Source organism: Silene latifolia, chromosome 2 (genome assembly GCF_048544455.1).
Source record: "Silene latifolia isolate original U9 population chromosome 2, ASM4854445v1, whole genome shotgun sequence".
In the NCBI taxonomy this organism is placed as follows: domain Eukaryota; kingdom Viridiplantae; phylum Streptophyta; class Magnoliopsida; order Caryophyllales; family Caryophyllaceae; genus Silene; species Silene latifolia.
This window is the reverse complement of record NC_133527.1, coordinates 180,099,119-180,114,908: the sequence shown is the minus strand read 5'-3', so window position 1 is coordinate 180,114,908 and position 15,790 is coordinate 180,099,119. Positions and strand designations below refer to the sequence as shown.

The following is a 15,790-nucleotide window of genomic DNA, read 5'->3' as shown; positions in this document are numbered from 1 at the left end:
GCATCAATCGATGCAAGATTTGATGATTTAGGTTCTCTTCAATCTCTGAAGAACCTCAAGCCTCCAGTTCTACTGAAATGAGAACGTTATTGAATGCGATAATTTTGATAGATGATTTATTACAGCTTATCATACCACATAATTTCGAGCAAGCAATTTAGGTAAATTATGAACCGTTGATAGTAGTGGAAATAAAGATAACAGGTAAAGCACAAAAGAACAGAATTTTTAAAAAGTACTGCACCTGATATAAACAGAGAGAACCGATTAATCTACGACTTTTGATGCCCCATAAGTGCGGAACTGAAAATTTAGAGCATCTATCATCAGTCTTACAACTTGGGATCATCAATATTCGATACTCAAAGCACTTTCGATAGATTCAAAACCAATAAGAAGCAACTACTTAATCTATGCAAAACGATGCTCAAACCCATAACAAGCACAACTGCACAAGGTCACATCTGATGACAAAACTAAGCAGTTTCATTACATCCTAGATTGATAAGTAAGTCTCTATAAAGATGATTTTTTAATCCTTGCTGACCAGCACAGCTAGCCTACTTTAGATGTGGGGTAATCAATCCCGAGATCTGAAGAAATCCGATGGTTTCCTTTCCCGCAAAGATTTTCTTCAGCTTCTCATCACAGATAATGGTCCTCTTGTCTTTGGGATCCTAAACATGAGAGCACAGTGAGACAAAAAATCTCATAAAATGACAGAACATACAACAGACCATGTATGAATAAGCATAAGAGCATGAAGTAATGTTTAAGCAATATAACTATAGTTAATCACTCACATAAGCCCTAGGAAGATAAATCAACAATCGAACTGTAAGATCTAAGATGAGGACGCAAATCAATAAACCCGAAATGAATAGAACTTATGAGAATGCTCTCCGTCTCCAATAGCCTGAAATGCGTAAAACTTTGAAAACATACTAGTAACTAAACGCTTACATTTAACCCTGCTCTAGTATGTTTGAACCTAGTTGCCAACAAAGAAATAGGAACTAAAATAACAATGATTGTACAAGATAGTAAGATACTACCCACATGCAATATATAAATATGGAGTTGCAGCAAACCAAGAATGATCTCTTACCATAAAGGCATAAACCACGTAATTTCAACCTTTCATATATGAGATACAAGTAGAAGTCATTGACTGACTGTCAAACCATCTCGAGAGGCTTAGGGAAAAAATGTCCAACGTTGGCCATAGACACAACGTCAATGAGTGTATTTAGGATCAACTAATACTCCATATAGGAGGGAGCCTAATTTTGTGGATAGCCGACTAGTGCTGTAACACCAATCAAACAATCCAAGGACCTCTCTGTTCTGTTATGACTCCCAAGCAACTAACAAATAAAAATTACAAGTCGAGGATCCAACGGATGAAAAATGCAAAAAGCAATGGAGACACTATTAAGCTTCAAGGATTTCATTTTGGTTTGCAGTACTATTAACGTTTATACCAAAAGAAAACTTTAAATGGATGACGACGCAAGCAACCAGATTATAAATTTAGAAAGGACTGAAAGGATGAAGGCGATTGATTAGTCCCACGTTTAACGTAAAAATCCAGTTACCAAATCCTTACAACAACAACAACATCAGAGCCTTAATCCCAAAATGATTTGGGGTCGGCTGACATGAATCATCCTTTCGAACCGTCCATGGGTGCACGCACGCCTCAAAATGCGAATAAAAAAGGGAAGATAAAAAACAAAAGGGAGAACGAAAATGTAATGGAAAGTCAAGGTGAACTTAGGGGTTTTAAAATCGGATTCCGTCTTTCTTTTATAAAAACTTAAAATTTAAATCGAGAGAAAAGATTAGAACGATTTTTAAAAACCGAAATAGAGTTAAGGATCCGGAATGAACCAGGTAAAATCTATAAGAAAGTGGTTGTTGAAAAAGTGTGTAATAAAGGGGAGAAAAATAAATAAATTAATTTCTTTAAATTAAATAAATAAATAAAAGCACTAAATCATCAAAAAAACATCAAATACTAAAAATCCACATGTATCCTTTTCCTCCATTGTGCCCTCTCCGTCACCATACTCTCCTCAAGCCCCATAACTCTCATATCATGCTCTATCACTCTCAACCATGTCTGTCTCGGTCTTCCTCTCGCCTCTAGGGACCTTTTTCTGTTCTCCAAGTCTCCGACCTCCTAATCAAAAGCGTCCATAGGTCTCCTTCTCACATGGCCAAACCATCTTAGTCGGTTTTCCATCATCTTGTCCTCTATTGGCGCCACTTTAACCTTTTCCCTAATCACCTCATTCCTTAACCGATCTTTCCTTGTATGTCCGCACATCCACCTCAACATGCGCATCTCCGCCACACTCATCTTTTGAATGTGACAATGTTTCACGGCCCAACACTCGGAGCCGTAAAGTAGGGCAGGCCTAATTGCCGTGCGATAAAATTTTCCCTTTAATCTTTGGGGCATATCTTTATCGCATAGAAACCCCGAAGCACTCTTCCATTTCAACCATCCCGCTTTAATTCTGCGAGCCACATCTCCGTCTAACTCCCCATCTTTTTGAATAATAGATCCTAGATATCTGAAGAAATCCGAACCCTCAACAACATTCCCATCAAAAATAATACTCCCCGCCTCTGTCGATCTCAACCCCGCCACCTTAGTGAACGACACCTCAAATACTCGGTCTTACTCCCGCTCACCTGAACCCACGAGTCTCTAAAGTCTGCCTCCACAATTCCAACTTTCTCTCCACCCCTCTTTTGTCTCATCAATCAACACAATATCGTCAAGAAACATCATACACCAAGGGATGTCGTCCCGAATATCCCCCACAACTCATCCATAACTATAGCAAAGAGAAAAGGACTAAGTGCGGAACCTTGATGCACCCCGATGGTAATAGGAAATTCTTCCGTTCTCCCAACATTAGTGCGAACACTTGCACTAGCCCCCCCATACATGTCCTTTATGAGGTCAATATATTTTCGCGACACACCCTTTCTCGCCAAAGCCCACCAAAGTACTTCTCTTGGTACCCTATCATATGCCTTTTCCAAGTCAATAAAAACCATATGCAAATCCTTCTTCTTGTCCCGATGGTATTCCATCAACTGTCTCATGATAAAAATCGCATCCATAGTCGATCTCCCAGGCATAAATCCAAATTGGTTTTCCGAGATGTCTACATATCTCCTAAGCCTTTGCTCGATTACCCGCTCCCATAACTTCATTGTATGACTCATAAGTTTAATTTCCCGATAATTGGAACACTCTTGGACATCACCTTTGTTCTTGTACAAAGGGACAAGAGTGCTTTTCCTCCAAGCCGATGGCATCTTGTTGCTCCTCCAAATCTTGTTGAAGAGCATGGTTACCCATTCAATCCCCTCTCCCGAAGCACCTCCAAACTTCTATGGGTATACCATCCGGGTCCCTCTCGCTTTCTTTGACCCCATCTTCCTTAACGCCTTTCTAACTTCACTCTTTTGTATTCTACGCACAAATTCCCGGTTAACCATGTTTGGTGTTACCTCTACATCCCCAAAACCTTGTTCCTGATGTCCATTGAATAAATTATCAAAGTAAGAACTCCATCTAGCCTTTATCTCGTTATCCCGAACTTAACCTTGTCGTCCATATCTTTCACACACCTAACTCTCCCAATATCTCTCGTCTTTCGGTCTCTTATGCGAGCCAGTTTATAGATATCCTTCTCTCCTTCTCTCGTGTCCAACCTGGCATACACTTCTTGGTTAACTTTTGCCCTCGCATCCCGTACGGCCTTTTTAGCGGCTCGTCTAGCTTCCTTGTACTTTTCAAAGTTCTCATCACTCCTGCATTTCCCCAGTTACCAAATCCTTATTTAAGAAAATAAAGAACCTGCCTATGCTAATTGTAAGCTGATGAATTCACATGATGCCTCACATTATTGGAAAAAGTAAAGGGTAGCGAACTCGAAAGGAAAAATGCTTATACACTCAATCAACTGTCAGGAACAAGCATACAAAATAAGAAAATAACTAATCACTTAACTGATAATCAAAATTTAGTATCATGTATACATGGAAATATAACTCTGCTTGCAAGTGTCTTATACTCTTCAGCCATTAACTGCAAGTCCCAAGCACAGATAAAGGAGGAGGGTCGCGGTAGGTATATAGCAACCACCGTAAAAAAAATCCCATCACACTTTAAGGACATGAGTCCGAATTTGTTGTTGTGTATACATGGAAATATAACCTAGCTTAATGCACCAAACAAGCACATTTACTTAAATTCTGTACCTAAACTTCCAAATAATCTAACCCTAATTCTCTTCAACTACAACATAAATAAATTGATATTTAAAGCCGCAAAGTTATAGACACTATTATTCCAAATTATCGAGAAATCATCGTAACTTGAGTATTGTGTGAGATGGTTACATATATGCAACCAAGCCATTAACCCTATTACAAAGAAGAGTCATTGCTCCGTTCCTCCTCCGTTCCAATCATTTGATTACCTTTGACTAAAATACTCTGACAAAGATTGTTTCATACTATCATCAAGTTTTTGTAATCCTCAAAATCTGATACTCACAACCACACACTAAAAAAATGTTCAACTTCCACAAACCAGAGGTATTTAGGACAATTATACAAATTAATTTGACAAATTTAGACACAATTTTAAACATAAAAATACACAAATATTAAACTCACAAAAACACAACAAAAGAACAAACACACAACATAAATTCTAGAATTAGACGGTCTCACCACAAAATTACAACCCTTTAACCTATAAAAATATTGTACACATACAACCGTCTTACACAATAATTATTGAACACATAAAGCATGTTACATTGTTACCCCTCCATCCCAAAATCTCAACCATTTGTTTATCTTCGATTAAAATACCCTCACAAAGAATATACGGATTATAAAAGGTAAACAAATGATTTGGATAAAGCGAAAACCTAAAAAAATCAAAATAATCGAAATAAGAAATTGGAGAGTAAAAAACAACCTGGAGATTATTAGCCTTGATGTGATCCCAGATAAGCTTAACAGCCTGAGTTCTAGAAATTTCAGAAGCGCCCACAAACTCCTGTAGTTCCGGGCTAATGGGCCTGGGCTTCATTATTCCACTTGGTTTTCTTGTCTTCTCCGCGGCCTGCGCCGGCGACGCAGACGCCTTAACTCCAAAGTTCCGAATCATTATCACCGGATACCCAACCGCCACCGACCCGACTTTGTTCTTCAACATTGACATAGCCTTCAGTCCAGTTCCTAGCATTTTCGCCATTTTTTGCTGTTTTTTGAAGGGTTTTGCAGAGGTTAGGGTTTTGCAGAGTGGAATTGTGAAAAATGGTGCTCTGGATCGTTGGTAGGGAATATTTATTAGGTTAGTTTTGGGTTGTATGGGCTTATTTGTTATTATGGTCCGGATTCTCTCAATTACTTGAAAAGAAATGAATCTCCGTGACTTTTAAACAGTTTGAATTAAATTTTGGGACGAATTTTAGTGATTATAATATATTCCGAATTGCGAAACACCGTCACACAGTAACACCAAAGCGTCTTGCTTGTGACGGGATAGTCTTGCTTGTGACGGGCTAATCCTGTCACAAGCTGAAGACCTCTCACAAAAAGGGAGAGGGGACAAGGTGGGGCATCCCCCATGTGCTTCCCCACTTGCCTCTCATGGGTATTTTGTGAGAGGAAATGGTATCCGTCTTCAGCTTGTGACGGATATCGCCGTCTTCGATGAGATTTTGTGCAGTGAGTCAGTGACACAGTAACTATGTAATGACAAGTAACAAGTTGCGGGCTCTCTCTTTTTGGGCTAGTATTAATATAGTATTACTAATTGCTTACTAGGCCTTGCCACAACTAACCCGATTCGAATAATCCGACTCAAACCCGAATCGACTGATCAACCCGACCCGAATGTTTATTATTATTATAAATTGATTGTTATCCCCAAACAACTTAAAAATAACTCAACGAAAAATGACTTGAATCCGAATTCTTGCAAACCTGAATTAACCTGACCCGATTAACCTGTTTACGAGGTCTAACTGTCTAAATATTGTCGTAACAACGGGTTTAGAAGAGAGTTACCTCCCGCTCTATATTATGCAAATGTCAAGTTTTTCATAGGAATCCCTTGATTTACATCACAAGTGTAGGCTCAGAATGACCTCGGACCGTGCTGGTTAGAGGCTCGAACCCTTCACTTGTGGAACAAGTCTGGTCAGTTGCGCTAATCATCAAAATTATAGGCTCATGAAGCGACCCCGTTCAGGTTTGCTTGTCTGAACTGGTTCAGTGGTCTTATGTGGGATATGTTCTTCAGGGATCGACTCCTATGTATTTCTCCAACACTACCACATTATCCAGATTTTACTTCATGGAATAGGTTTTGTTTCTTCAGGATCGACTTTAGAAGCCATACACATGTCGTTCTTGCAGTGCAAATGTCTCCAGTTTCCTGAACTTCCAGTCGTAATAAACAGTGTCAGCTACTGGCGTATGGAAGCTTTCAGCGACATGTGTATTTAACACACCGTTGATGGTATTTGCCTCAAAATCGCGGAAATAGGAGTACCAAAATAAAGTACACAAAAGAACAGAATTTTTAAAAACTTAATGCACTTAATATAAACTGAGAAAACCGATTAATCTACGACTTTTGATGCCCCTTGAGTACGGAACTGAAAATTTAGAGCATCTATCATCAGTCTTACAACTTGGGATCATCCATATTCGATAAATTCAAAACTAATAAGCAGCGACTACCCAAGCTATGCAAAAGGATTCTCAAACCCATAAACAAGCACAAGGTCACATTTGATGACAAAAGTAAGCAGTTTCATCTCTCATTACATTCTAGATTGATAAGTCTCTAAGAAGATGATTTCTTAATCCTTGCTGACCAGAACGGCACAGAAACAGCCTACAGTAGATGCGGGGTTATCAATCCCGAGATCTGAAGAAATCCGACAGTTTCCTTTCCCGCAAAGATTTTCTTCAGCTTCTCATCACAGATAATAGTCTTCTTGTCTTTGGGATCCTAAACATGAAAGCAAAGTGAGCAACCAAAAATCTCATCAAATGGCAGAACATACAGCTGACCATGTACGTAAACATTAACTTTTACCGTTTGCCAAAAAAAAGGTTGAAAACGTACTAGTGACTAAACGTTGAAAACACACTACCGGCATGCCATATATAAATATGGAGTTGCAGCGACACAAGAATGATCTCTTACCATACACGCATAAACCAAGTAATTTCATCCTTTCGTATATGAGAGGCAAGTAGAAAGTCATTGAATGTCAAACCACCTCTGAGAGGTTTAGGGAAAAAAATGTCCAACATTGGCCATAGGCACAACGTCGACGACTGCTTTTAGGATCAACTAATACTCGATATAGGACTATAGGAGGGAGCATATTTGTGTAGACAGCCGACAAGTCGACAAGTGCTGTAAAATCAATCAAACAATCCATGGATCTCTCTAATCTGTTATGACTCAAGCAATTGACAAATAAAAATTTCAAGCCGAGGATTCAACAGATGCAAAATGCAAACAGCAACTAAGACACTATTATGCTTCAAGGGTTTGATTTTATTTGCAGTACTAATAACGATTATACAAAAAAAAAAGTTTAAATGGATGACGACGCAATCACCAGATTATGAATTTAGAAAGGACTGAAAGGATGAAGGCGATTGATTAGTCCCACGTTTAACGTAAATGCAATCCAGTTACCAAATCCTTATTAAAGAAAATAGAGAACCTGCCTAGGCTAATTGTAAGCTGATGAATTCACATGATGCAATCTCGAAAGGAAAAATGCTTGCACACTCAATCAAATGTCAGGAACAAGCATGCAAAATAAGAAAATAACTAATACAGTAATCAAAATTTAGTATCGTATATATATGGAAATATTACTCCGTCTGTGAGTATCTTAGATTCTTAGCCCAATAACTGCAAGTCCCAAGCACGGATAAAGGAGGAAGGTCGCGGTAGGTTTATAGTAACCAGCGTAAAAAATCACATCACACTTTTTAAGGACATGAATCCGAATTTGTTGTTGTGTATACATGGAAATATAACCTAGCTTAACTCACCAAATAAGCACATTTAATTTAAATTTTGTACCTAAACTTCCAAATAATCTAACCCTAATTCGCTTCAACTACAAGAACTTAAATTGATATTCAAAAGCTGCAAAGTTAAGGACATTATTATTCCAAATAATCAAAGAAATCATCATATATTGAGTATTGTGTGAGATGGTTACATGCAACCAAGACATTAACAAGTCTCGCTCTGTCCCAATCATTTGTTTATCTTGACTAAACTAGTTATATGAAGACCGTGTCATACAAGTTTTTGTAATCATCAAAATCCTATTCTCATCACACATTAAGATAGATGTTCAACTTCCACAACAAGAGGTATTGGACAAGTATACAAATACTCCCTTTGTCCCGTGTTATTTGTTGTTCTACCTGTCATTTAGTAATTGACGTCATCGTCTTTCTTTTGTCTTTGTGTCAAAAAACAAATGACAACAATTGACCAATTGACCGCCTGGAGGAGTAAATTTGACCAATTATAGACACAATTTTAAAAATAAAAATACACACTTATCAAACTCACAAATACACAACATAAATTCTAGAATAAGATCGTCTCACCACCAAAAAAACAACCTTTAACCGTCACACACAATAATTATTGAACACACAAACATGTTACTCCCTCCGTCCCGAATCCCCATCAATTGTTTATCTTCCAATAAAATACTCTTCCCAATAATAGTATATACGGAGTAAAAGGTAAACAAATGATTTCCAACCGAGGAAGTACCTAACTAAATCAAATTAACACAAATAAATACGAGAGAGTAAAAAACAACCTGGAGATTATTAGCCTTGATGTGGGCCCAGATAACCTTAAGAGCTTGAGTTCTAGAAATTTCAGAAACCCCCACAAACTCCTGTAGTTCCGGGCTAATGGGCCTGGGCTTCATTATCCCTCTTGGCTTTCTTGTTTTCTCCGCCTGTGCAGGCCGTGCACACGCCGTAACTCCCAAGCTCCGACCCATTTTCACCGGATACCCAACCGCCACCGACCCGATTTTGTTCTTCAACACTGTCGGCCCAAAAAGACCCGACTTTTCAGGCCCAAGTGTGACCGCCTTCAGCCCAGTTCCTAGCAATTTCGCCATTTTTAGTAATTTTTTGGTGTGAAATTTTTAAGGGTTTTGCAGAGGTGAGGTTTTTTGGAGTGGAATTGTGGAAAATGGTGGATAATGTTTTCAAAATTATTTGTATTTTTGGTACGGATTTTGTGTCGGTTTTTGGACCGTTGATTTAATGGGTGTAATCTGGATCGTTGGTAAGGAATCTTCAGTAGTTTAGTTTTGGGTTGTATGGACTCATTTAGTTATTGGACTGTGCTAAAAGAGTCCCCATGGGCCAGAGTAACCGTACAATGACAAGTTCCAGGCTTCTTTTATTGGGCCCGATTTAAGATCGTCGATACATTACTTCGAATCGTCATTCGAAAATATTTAATGAACTTCTAATTTTGACCATTAATAATTATGCACGTAAATTCTCACTAACCTCCTACTACATGTAATTAACTTTAAAATTCAAAAAAAAAAACAAAAAACAGTTTTCATAAATGGTGATAACGTTTTAATCTATTAACTAGTTTAATATTCCGTGAAAATCACGGGACTTCTCTTAGTCTTCATTAATATATGTTGGTTCATATAATTTTTTTACTATTTTTTGTAGTGCCTTGATATTCACATCTTTCTTTAGTATACTCCCTCCCAGTCGTTATAATGTTCCCCTTTGATATGGGCACGATACTTAAGATAAAGTATTAAAATATTAGTAAAAGAGTTGTGTGGGGTTGGTGGTAGGAGAGAGGGATGAATTATTAGTAGTTAAATAAAGAATTGTGGGGCCAAAACATAAAAGAAAGTAATAAAATAGCAGTAAAAGAGTTGTGTGGGGTTTGGTGATAGGAGAGAGAAATGAATAAAATAAGAGTAAAAGTTTCTAAAAATAGAAAGGGGAACATTACTTGAATAATCCGTTTTGGGAAAGAGGGAACATTATAGCGACTGGGAGGGAGTATTTTTTTTTTTTTTTGTTATTGGAGCGTACTTCGTATTATTTTGTTATATTCTCATTTGACTTTTATAACTTAATGATATCATTTTTACTCAATATCAAAATGATGGTTTTAGTTGTCACAAGCTAGGTAGCACCAAAACGGACACGGATACGGACACGTGACACGACATCCCATGAAATCTAGGACACGGGGACACGTTATTTAAATTTAATAAAATATATATTTTTTTAGTTATTAATGTTCGATTTTATTTTTATAAAAGTTTAATATTAAATTTAAATAAGTGAAGGTAAAATTTGGCATTTATTATAACTCATTTTCATTTCCCAACCATACCCATATTCTAATCATTCCCTTTCAAAAGCTTATTTTTCGTCAAAAGAACATCGTTCACCCCAAATGATGTCTAAATACCAAGGACACGGGTCGGACACGTGCCAAAATACCATGGACACGCGCCGGACACGTGCCCAAATAAAAGTAGAAAGTTAGACACGGCTTTATAGGTGTCCGACACGTTTATAGGTGTATCCGACGAGTGTCGGTGTCCAACACGGTGTCGGATACAGGATGGCTGATTAATAGAAGTGTTCGTGCAACCTAGGTCACAAGTGGGTAGGCATGTCAAGGTGGTGCCCTAGTCGTCACCTTAGGCCAATTTATGGCCCCGCGCGACCTACCGGCACATCCCGCCCTCTAGACCTGGAAAATCGGGTTAACGGGTCGGGCCAATTCGGTTTCTCAAATTTTCGGGTTAGCTCGGGTCGCACTGGGTCATTTCGGATTCCGGGTCTGTTTCGGATCAGGTTATTTCGGGTCGAGTCATTTTCAGGTCAATGATTAAGAGAGAAAAGGCATTTCAAGTCTTTTAGGGTCAATTAGAGTTATATTTTGTCGGGTCATTTTAAGGTTGAGTGGTTTCGGGTCGGGTATGTTACGAGTCCATGAAAGCTCGGGTTATTTTCGGGTCGGGTCGGATTAATTCGGGCTTCGGGTGTCTTTCGGGTGCGGCTGTTTTGTAACACCCCACATTAATTGAAGAGGTCTAGTGATAGGCTTAAATGATTAGTGCTTAAAAGGGTTGGAAGTACTACTCATATCAACAAAGTGCACTTTCTTTTATGGTCATCCATGCGAAAGAACTCCAAAGTTAAGCGTGCTTGGCTGGGAGTAGTCTTAGGATAGATGACCTCCTGGGGAGGCTCCCGGGATGCGCATGAGTGAAGACAAAATGCGCTATAAAGGACCTGTGTTGATCTGTGGGCCATGTACACAACCTGGTGAGCTATCATAAGTAACCGATCCCGACCCGGTTTGGGGCGGCGTGTTACAAGTGGTATCAGAGCAACCCTGCGACCGTGTGGTGCTGGGAGGCAGTATTTATACACTCCTTTGTGATCACCCACCTAGCGAAAGAGGATTCTGGGTTAGCGGTCATGCTCCCAGGTGCAACGAGGACGCTGCGTTTTTCAAGTGGGGGTAATTGTAACACCCCACATTAATTAAAGAGGTCTAGTGATAGGCTTAAATGACTAGTGGTTAAAGGGTTTGGAAGTACTACTCATATCAACAAAGTGAACTTTCTTTTATGGTCATCCATGCGAAAAAACTCCAAAGTTAAGCGTGCTTGGGTGGGAGTAGTCTTAGGATGGGTGACCTCTTGGGAAGGTTCCCGGGATGCGCATGAGTGAGGACAAAATGCGCTATAAAGGACATGTGTTGATCTGTGGGCCATGTACACAACCTGGTGAGCTATCATAAGTAACCGCTCCCGACCCGGTTTGGGGCGGGGTGTTACATGTTTGGGTCGATTTCGGGTCTCGGGTCAACCTTTTCGGGTCGGGTTGATTTTGCCATGTCTACCGCCCTCTACCCGGGTCGGACCACACTTTCCCAGTCCAGTCCACCCAATTACTAAATGACATGCATGTGGACCAAGTTGAGTATGAGTGAGAGTGACCAAATTGATCAAATGTATTTCTAAAATAGAAAGGACAACAATTGATGAGACACCAAAAAATGGAATAGGACAACAAATGACCGGGACGGAGGGAGTACATGTGTGTGTATGGTCGGCCTATACGAGTCGTGTTATTTAGGTCGGGTCATTTAGATCATGTCAATTTTGTCAAGTCTAGGTGTTACTTATTAAAAAAATATGGATATTGAGATTATTAATTACACTGATTCAGTAACATTTGTTTACTCTAGACGAATGAATGTCGTAACGATATGATATTTATTTCTTTGTATTTGACTATTATAATTCTTTGATATTGAGTTTTTAGTGAATTTTTTTTCAAATGTAGAACCATTTCTGTAAGATGTTGTACATTAAAATAATTATAATATTGAAAAAAAATCAAATTAATATGATGATTTGATAAAAAAATTTAAAAGCTTATTTATTGGTCAAATTTCATATGCCCGTGCATTTTTGCACGGGTTTAAGCTAGTACATATGTAAAAATAAGCCGAGTGTAAATTAATTGAAAATCTCAACCTACCATATTTTTTGTATCCCTTTAAACGAAGTTGATCTGAGATCATCTGTCCCTATTAAATGGGACGAATAATCTATTTTTCCCTAGAATAAATTCTAAAATCAGTAGAAAATTTTCCTCAAAAAATGTCATGAAAAATATATGTATGCCCCTCTTACTACATCTTTTAAATTGTGCATTATAAATTCAACATGTTTGACATAGTTAGTTGACACTAGTTCATCTAATCTAAAGTATAAACGTAGCATTTACCAATTACCCATAGGACCCAAAACGTCTTATTTATGACGGTTTCAAGTTTGTGATCTCTCACAAGTCATAACCTTCCTTTCACTAGCCTTTCTATTTGCTCTTCCACTTACATCTTATAAGAGGTTATAAATTTATGATGGAACAGTGCCATCACAAGTGAGGATTTGTGCATAGAGCCATAGCTAACAAACAAATGACAACATAACTTGGAGTCTTGGACTAGGTTGCACCAAAACGGACACGGACACGTGACACGGCATCCCATAAAATTTAGGACACGGGATACGGCATTTAAATTTAATAAAATATATATTCTATAGTTATATATGTGTGATTTTATTTTTGAAAAAGTATTGAATATTAAATTTAAATAAGTGAAAGTAAAACTTACGTTAATTATAACTCATTCTCATTTTCAAAACCAAAACCAACTTATAATCAATCTATTTCGACATCTCATTACTAGTCTAAATAACATCATTTGTCTCCAATTCAACTTATTTCCCCACCAAATTTAACCGTATAACAATTCTCGCCATTTAACTTAAATTCAACTTGATTCCGTTTGGAGGTCAGGTGTGTCCAAATCCCATGTACACGGCTCAAAATACCATGGACACGTATCGGACACGTGCCGAAATAAAAGATGAAAGTTAGACACGACTTTACAAGTGTCCGACACATTTTGACGTGTGTCCGACGAGTGTCGTGTCCGACACGGGAACGCCAATTAGGAGGAGTGTCCGTGCAACCTAGATCTTGGACTCACAATGACGAATAAAAAAGAGGAGGCAACAATTAGGAGTACAGTAGAAGTGGAACTACACATAGACGGCGAAAGTTTCACAAAGTAGAATTATCCTTGATTGGGACGGACACTTTAATAGTTCCTTTATACACGAGTAGTTTATTCATACGTCCTTGTCTATTTCTTCTTTCTTCATTGTGAAGTTTACTGTTTTAACTTTTAAGTTTGCTTTGCCATATCTTACAAGCATGAAACTCTACGAGAGAATGACCAATTTCATGACTCATGACTCATAAGTCATGAGTCATAATACGTCATAATTACCATTTTCACTTTATCTACAACAAATTAAAGTTGTTTATGAAAGCATTATTGATCTACGGATATGCTTTTCAACCAAGCAATGAAAAAACTGATAAATGATAATGTTGACGAGAGAGTGTAAAATAATAATCTTCTTAATAACATTTTTGCCATGAACGCTTCTTGAATATTTCAATTGAATTCGACATTGTGATTTGTGACCTACAAAGACAAGGAATAACGGAGATTATTCTAATTTATTAACTATCATCGTTGATTTATCATTAGGCTAAACATCACAAATACAAATTCGATTAGTGTACTTTTGTGATCTGATATTTTTGGCTTTGGAATGAGTTATTTAGGTTAAACGAGCGAGGTGGTTAAACGACATAATAGGTATATGAATTATTGTTTGAGATAGGATCCTCTCTAGCAAGAAGGGGTTAAACGAGAAGCTTTGCAATTTTATACCATGCATCATGCATGATATGTTTGAGATAGGATCCTCTCTGGTAGGAAGATGTCTAATATTTTTCTAAGAAAGGAGGAATTACATAGTTGCTGAAATTATAATTTTGGTGTTAGTCCAGTGGTAGCTGGGTTAAACCTTGAAGCTTGCAGAAATGCAAGAGTTGAGAGGTCCCATGTTCGATTACCAGTTGGGGCGATGATCACTTGGCCACTGCAGCCCCCGAAAGGGGTGACTTACATGGTCCATGTGGTGGTGCGGGAATGCATGGGTCCGGGGGGGACTCGTCATCAAAAAAAAAAAAATTTATTATTTTCCTTCTTCTTTCTTTGTTAAATAAGTATTGTAACCTCGAATTACTAGAGAGGATCTCAATTGGTTATGTACTTACGTTTATGTATTTAAAGTTGAGTTTATGTAATGCGTGATGACTTTTATACCGTTTGACATGAAAACCATTACAATAAGTCTTAACGTCTCTATTAGGTGCTCAGTCTAATTCAATCTCACATTAAGACCCATAATCGAAGAGATATTTATACAATTTATCTCATTTGCACGTAACTCTTTACATGTCCCTACACAATCACCATATATATTTTCAATACTATCCCTTTGTTCTACATGCAATGTTATGGAAATCACAAAGGATTTTGGAATGTTGGCTAATGCAATAAATAACTTGGAAGGGCAAGTGTCTATACTAACTATATAAAGCATGGTCCACGTAGCTCAAAAGACGTAAAAGTACAGCAAGTCTCCCTTGTGAGTTGTGATGAGCGTATCCGTCACAAATTTGCACGAGTCAGTACTATTCACGTGGTCATGTAGGTAGACAAGACAAAATAGATTATTACTCTCTAAATATTTTGTCTTTATCTTATCTACTACACATGAATAGTAATGCTTAATCTATCGCAAACTGAAAATTTATAATAAAGGTAAGAGGCGTATTTGTAGTGCAAGTTGTGGTGGTTAAAAACAAACAAGATCCTCGAAACCAAATGGATGATGTTTGTTGATTTGAGTTGAAAGTTGTGGCATAAACACAACAAACAGCTCAGCTCCAGCCTCCACCGTCTCACTTGAGACCCCACTACACTCCCTAACAATATCATTACGTTACAATTTACAACTCATTATTTCCCCATTATTAATACTGACTACTACTATAATCACAATAATCACAAGTTCACAACTATATTCTTTAATTTGGCCATCATTTCTGCTTTGTTTGATTAGATAATCCCGCAGGCAATTCTATATTCAGTGAATACAAGGACCTCCGACCTTGAATTTCAATAATAGGTTAAGAAATACTCCGTACTATATATAGTATGTACATT

The 15,790-nt window shown here is 37.9% G+C and overlaps 2 protein-coding genes across 2 annotated transcripts; both read right to left on the bottom strand.

Moving 5' to 3' along the window:
* Positions 1–225: 225 nt before the first annotated feature.
* LOC141643529 (protein TRI1-like) lies at positions 226–5,384 on the bottom strand. The gene is made up of 2 exons (XM_074452721.1): positions 5,018–5,384; positions 226–677 (listed from the first exon to the last, which is right to left on the bottom strand). Exons 1-2 carry the CDS (start codon positions 5,294–5,296, stop codon positions 561–563), a joined length of 396 nt encoding a protein of 131 aa, XP_074308822.1. The 5' UTR covers positions 5,297–5,384; the 3' UTR covers positions 226–560.
* Positions 5,385–6,654: 1,270 nt separating this feature from the next.
* On the bottom strand, positions 6,655–9,325 carry LOC141643527 (zinc finger CCCH domain-containing protein 44-like). The gene is made up of 2 exons (XM_074452719.1): positions 8,928–9,325; positions 6,655–7,066 (listed from the first exon to the last, which is right to left on the bottom strand). Exons 1-2 carry the CDS (start codon positions 9,237–9,239, stop codon positions 6,950–6,952), a joined length of 429 nt encoding a protein of 142 aa, XP_074308820.1. The 5' UTR covers positions 9,240–9,325; the 3' UTR covers positions 6,655–6,949.
* Between the last annotated feature and the right edge of the window lie 6,465 nt (positions 9,326–15,790).

Coding starts and splice junctions, on each gene's coding strand:
- LOC141643529 (XM_074452721.1), bottom strand. CDS start 5,296: ATGGCGAAAATGCTAGGAACTGGACTGAAGGCTATGTCAATGTTGAAG. Junction 678..5,017: donor TCAAGGCTAATAATCTCCAG/GTTGTTTTTTAC, acceptor TCTCATGTTTAG/GATCCCAAAGACAAGAGGAC.
- LOC141643527 (XM_074452719.1), bottom strand. CDS start 9,239: ATGGCGAAATTGCTAGGAACTGGGCTGAAGGCGGTCACACTTGGGCCT. Junction 7,067..8,927: donor TCAAGGCTAATAATCTCCAG/GTTGTTTTTTAC, acceptor TTTCATGTTTAG/GATCCCAAAGACAAGAAGAC.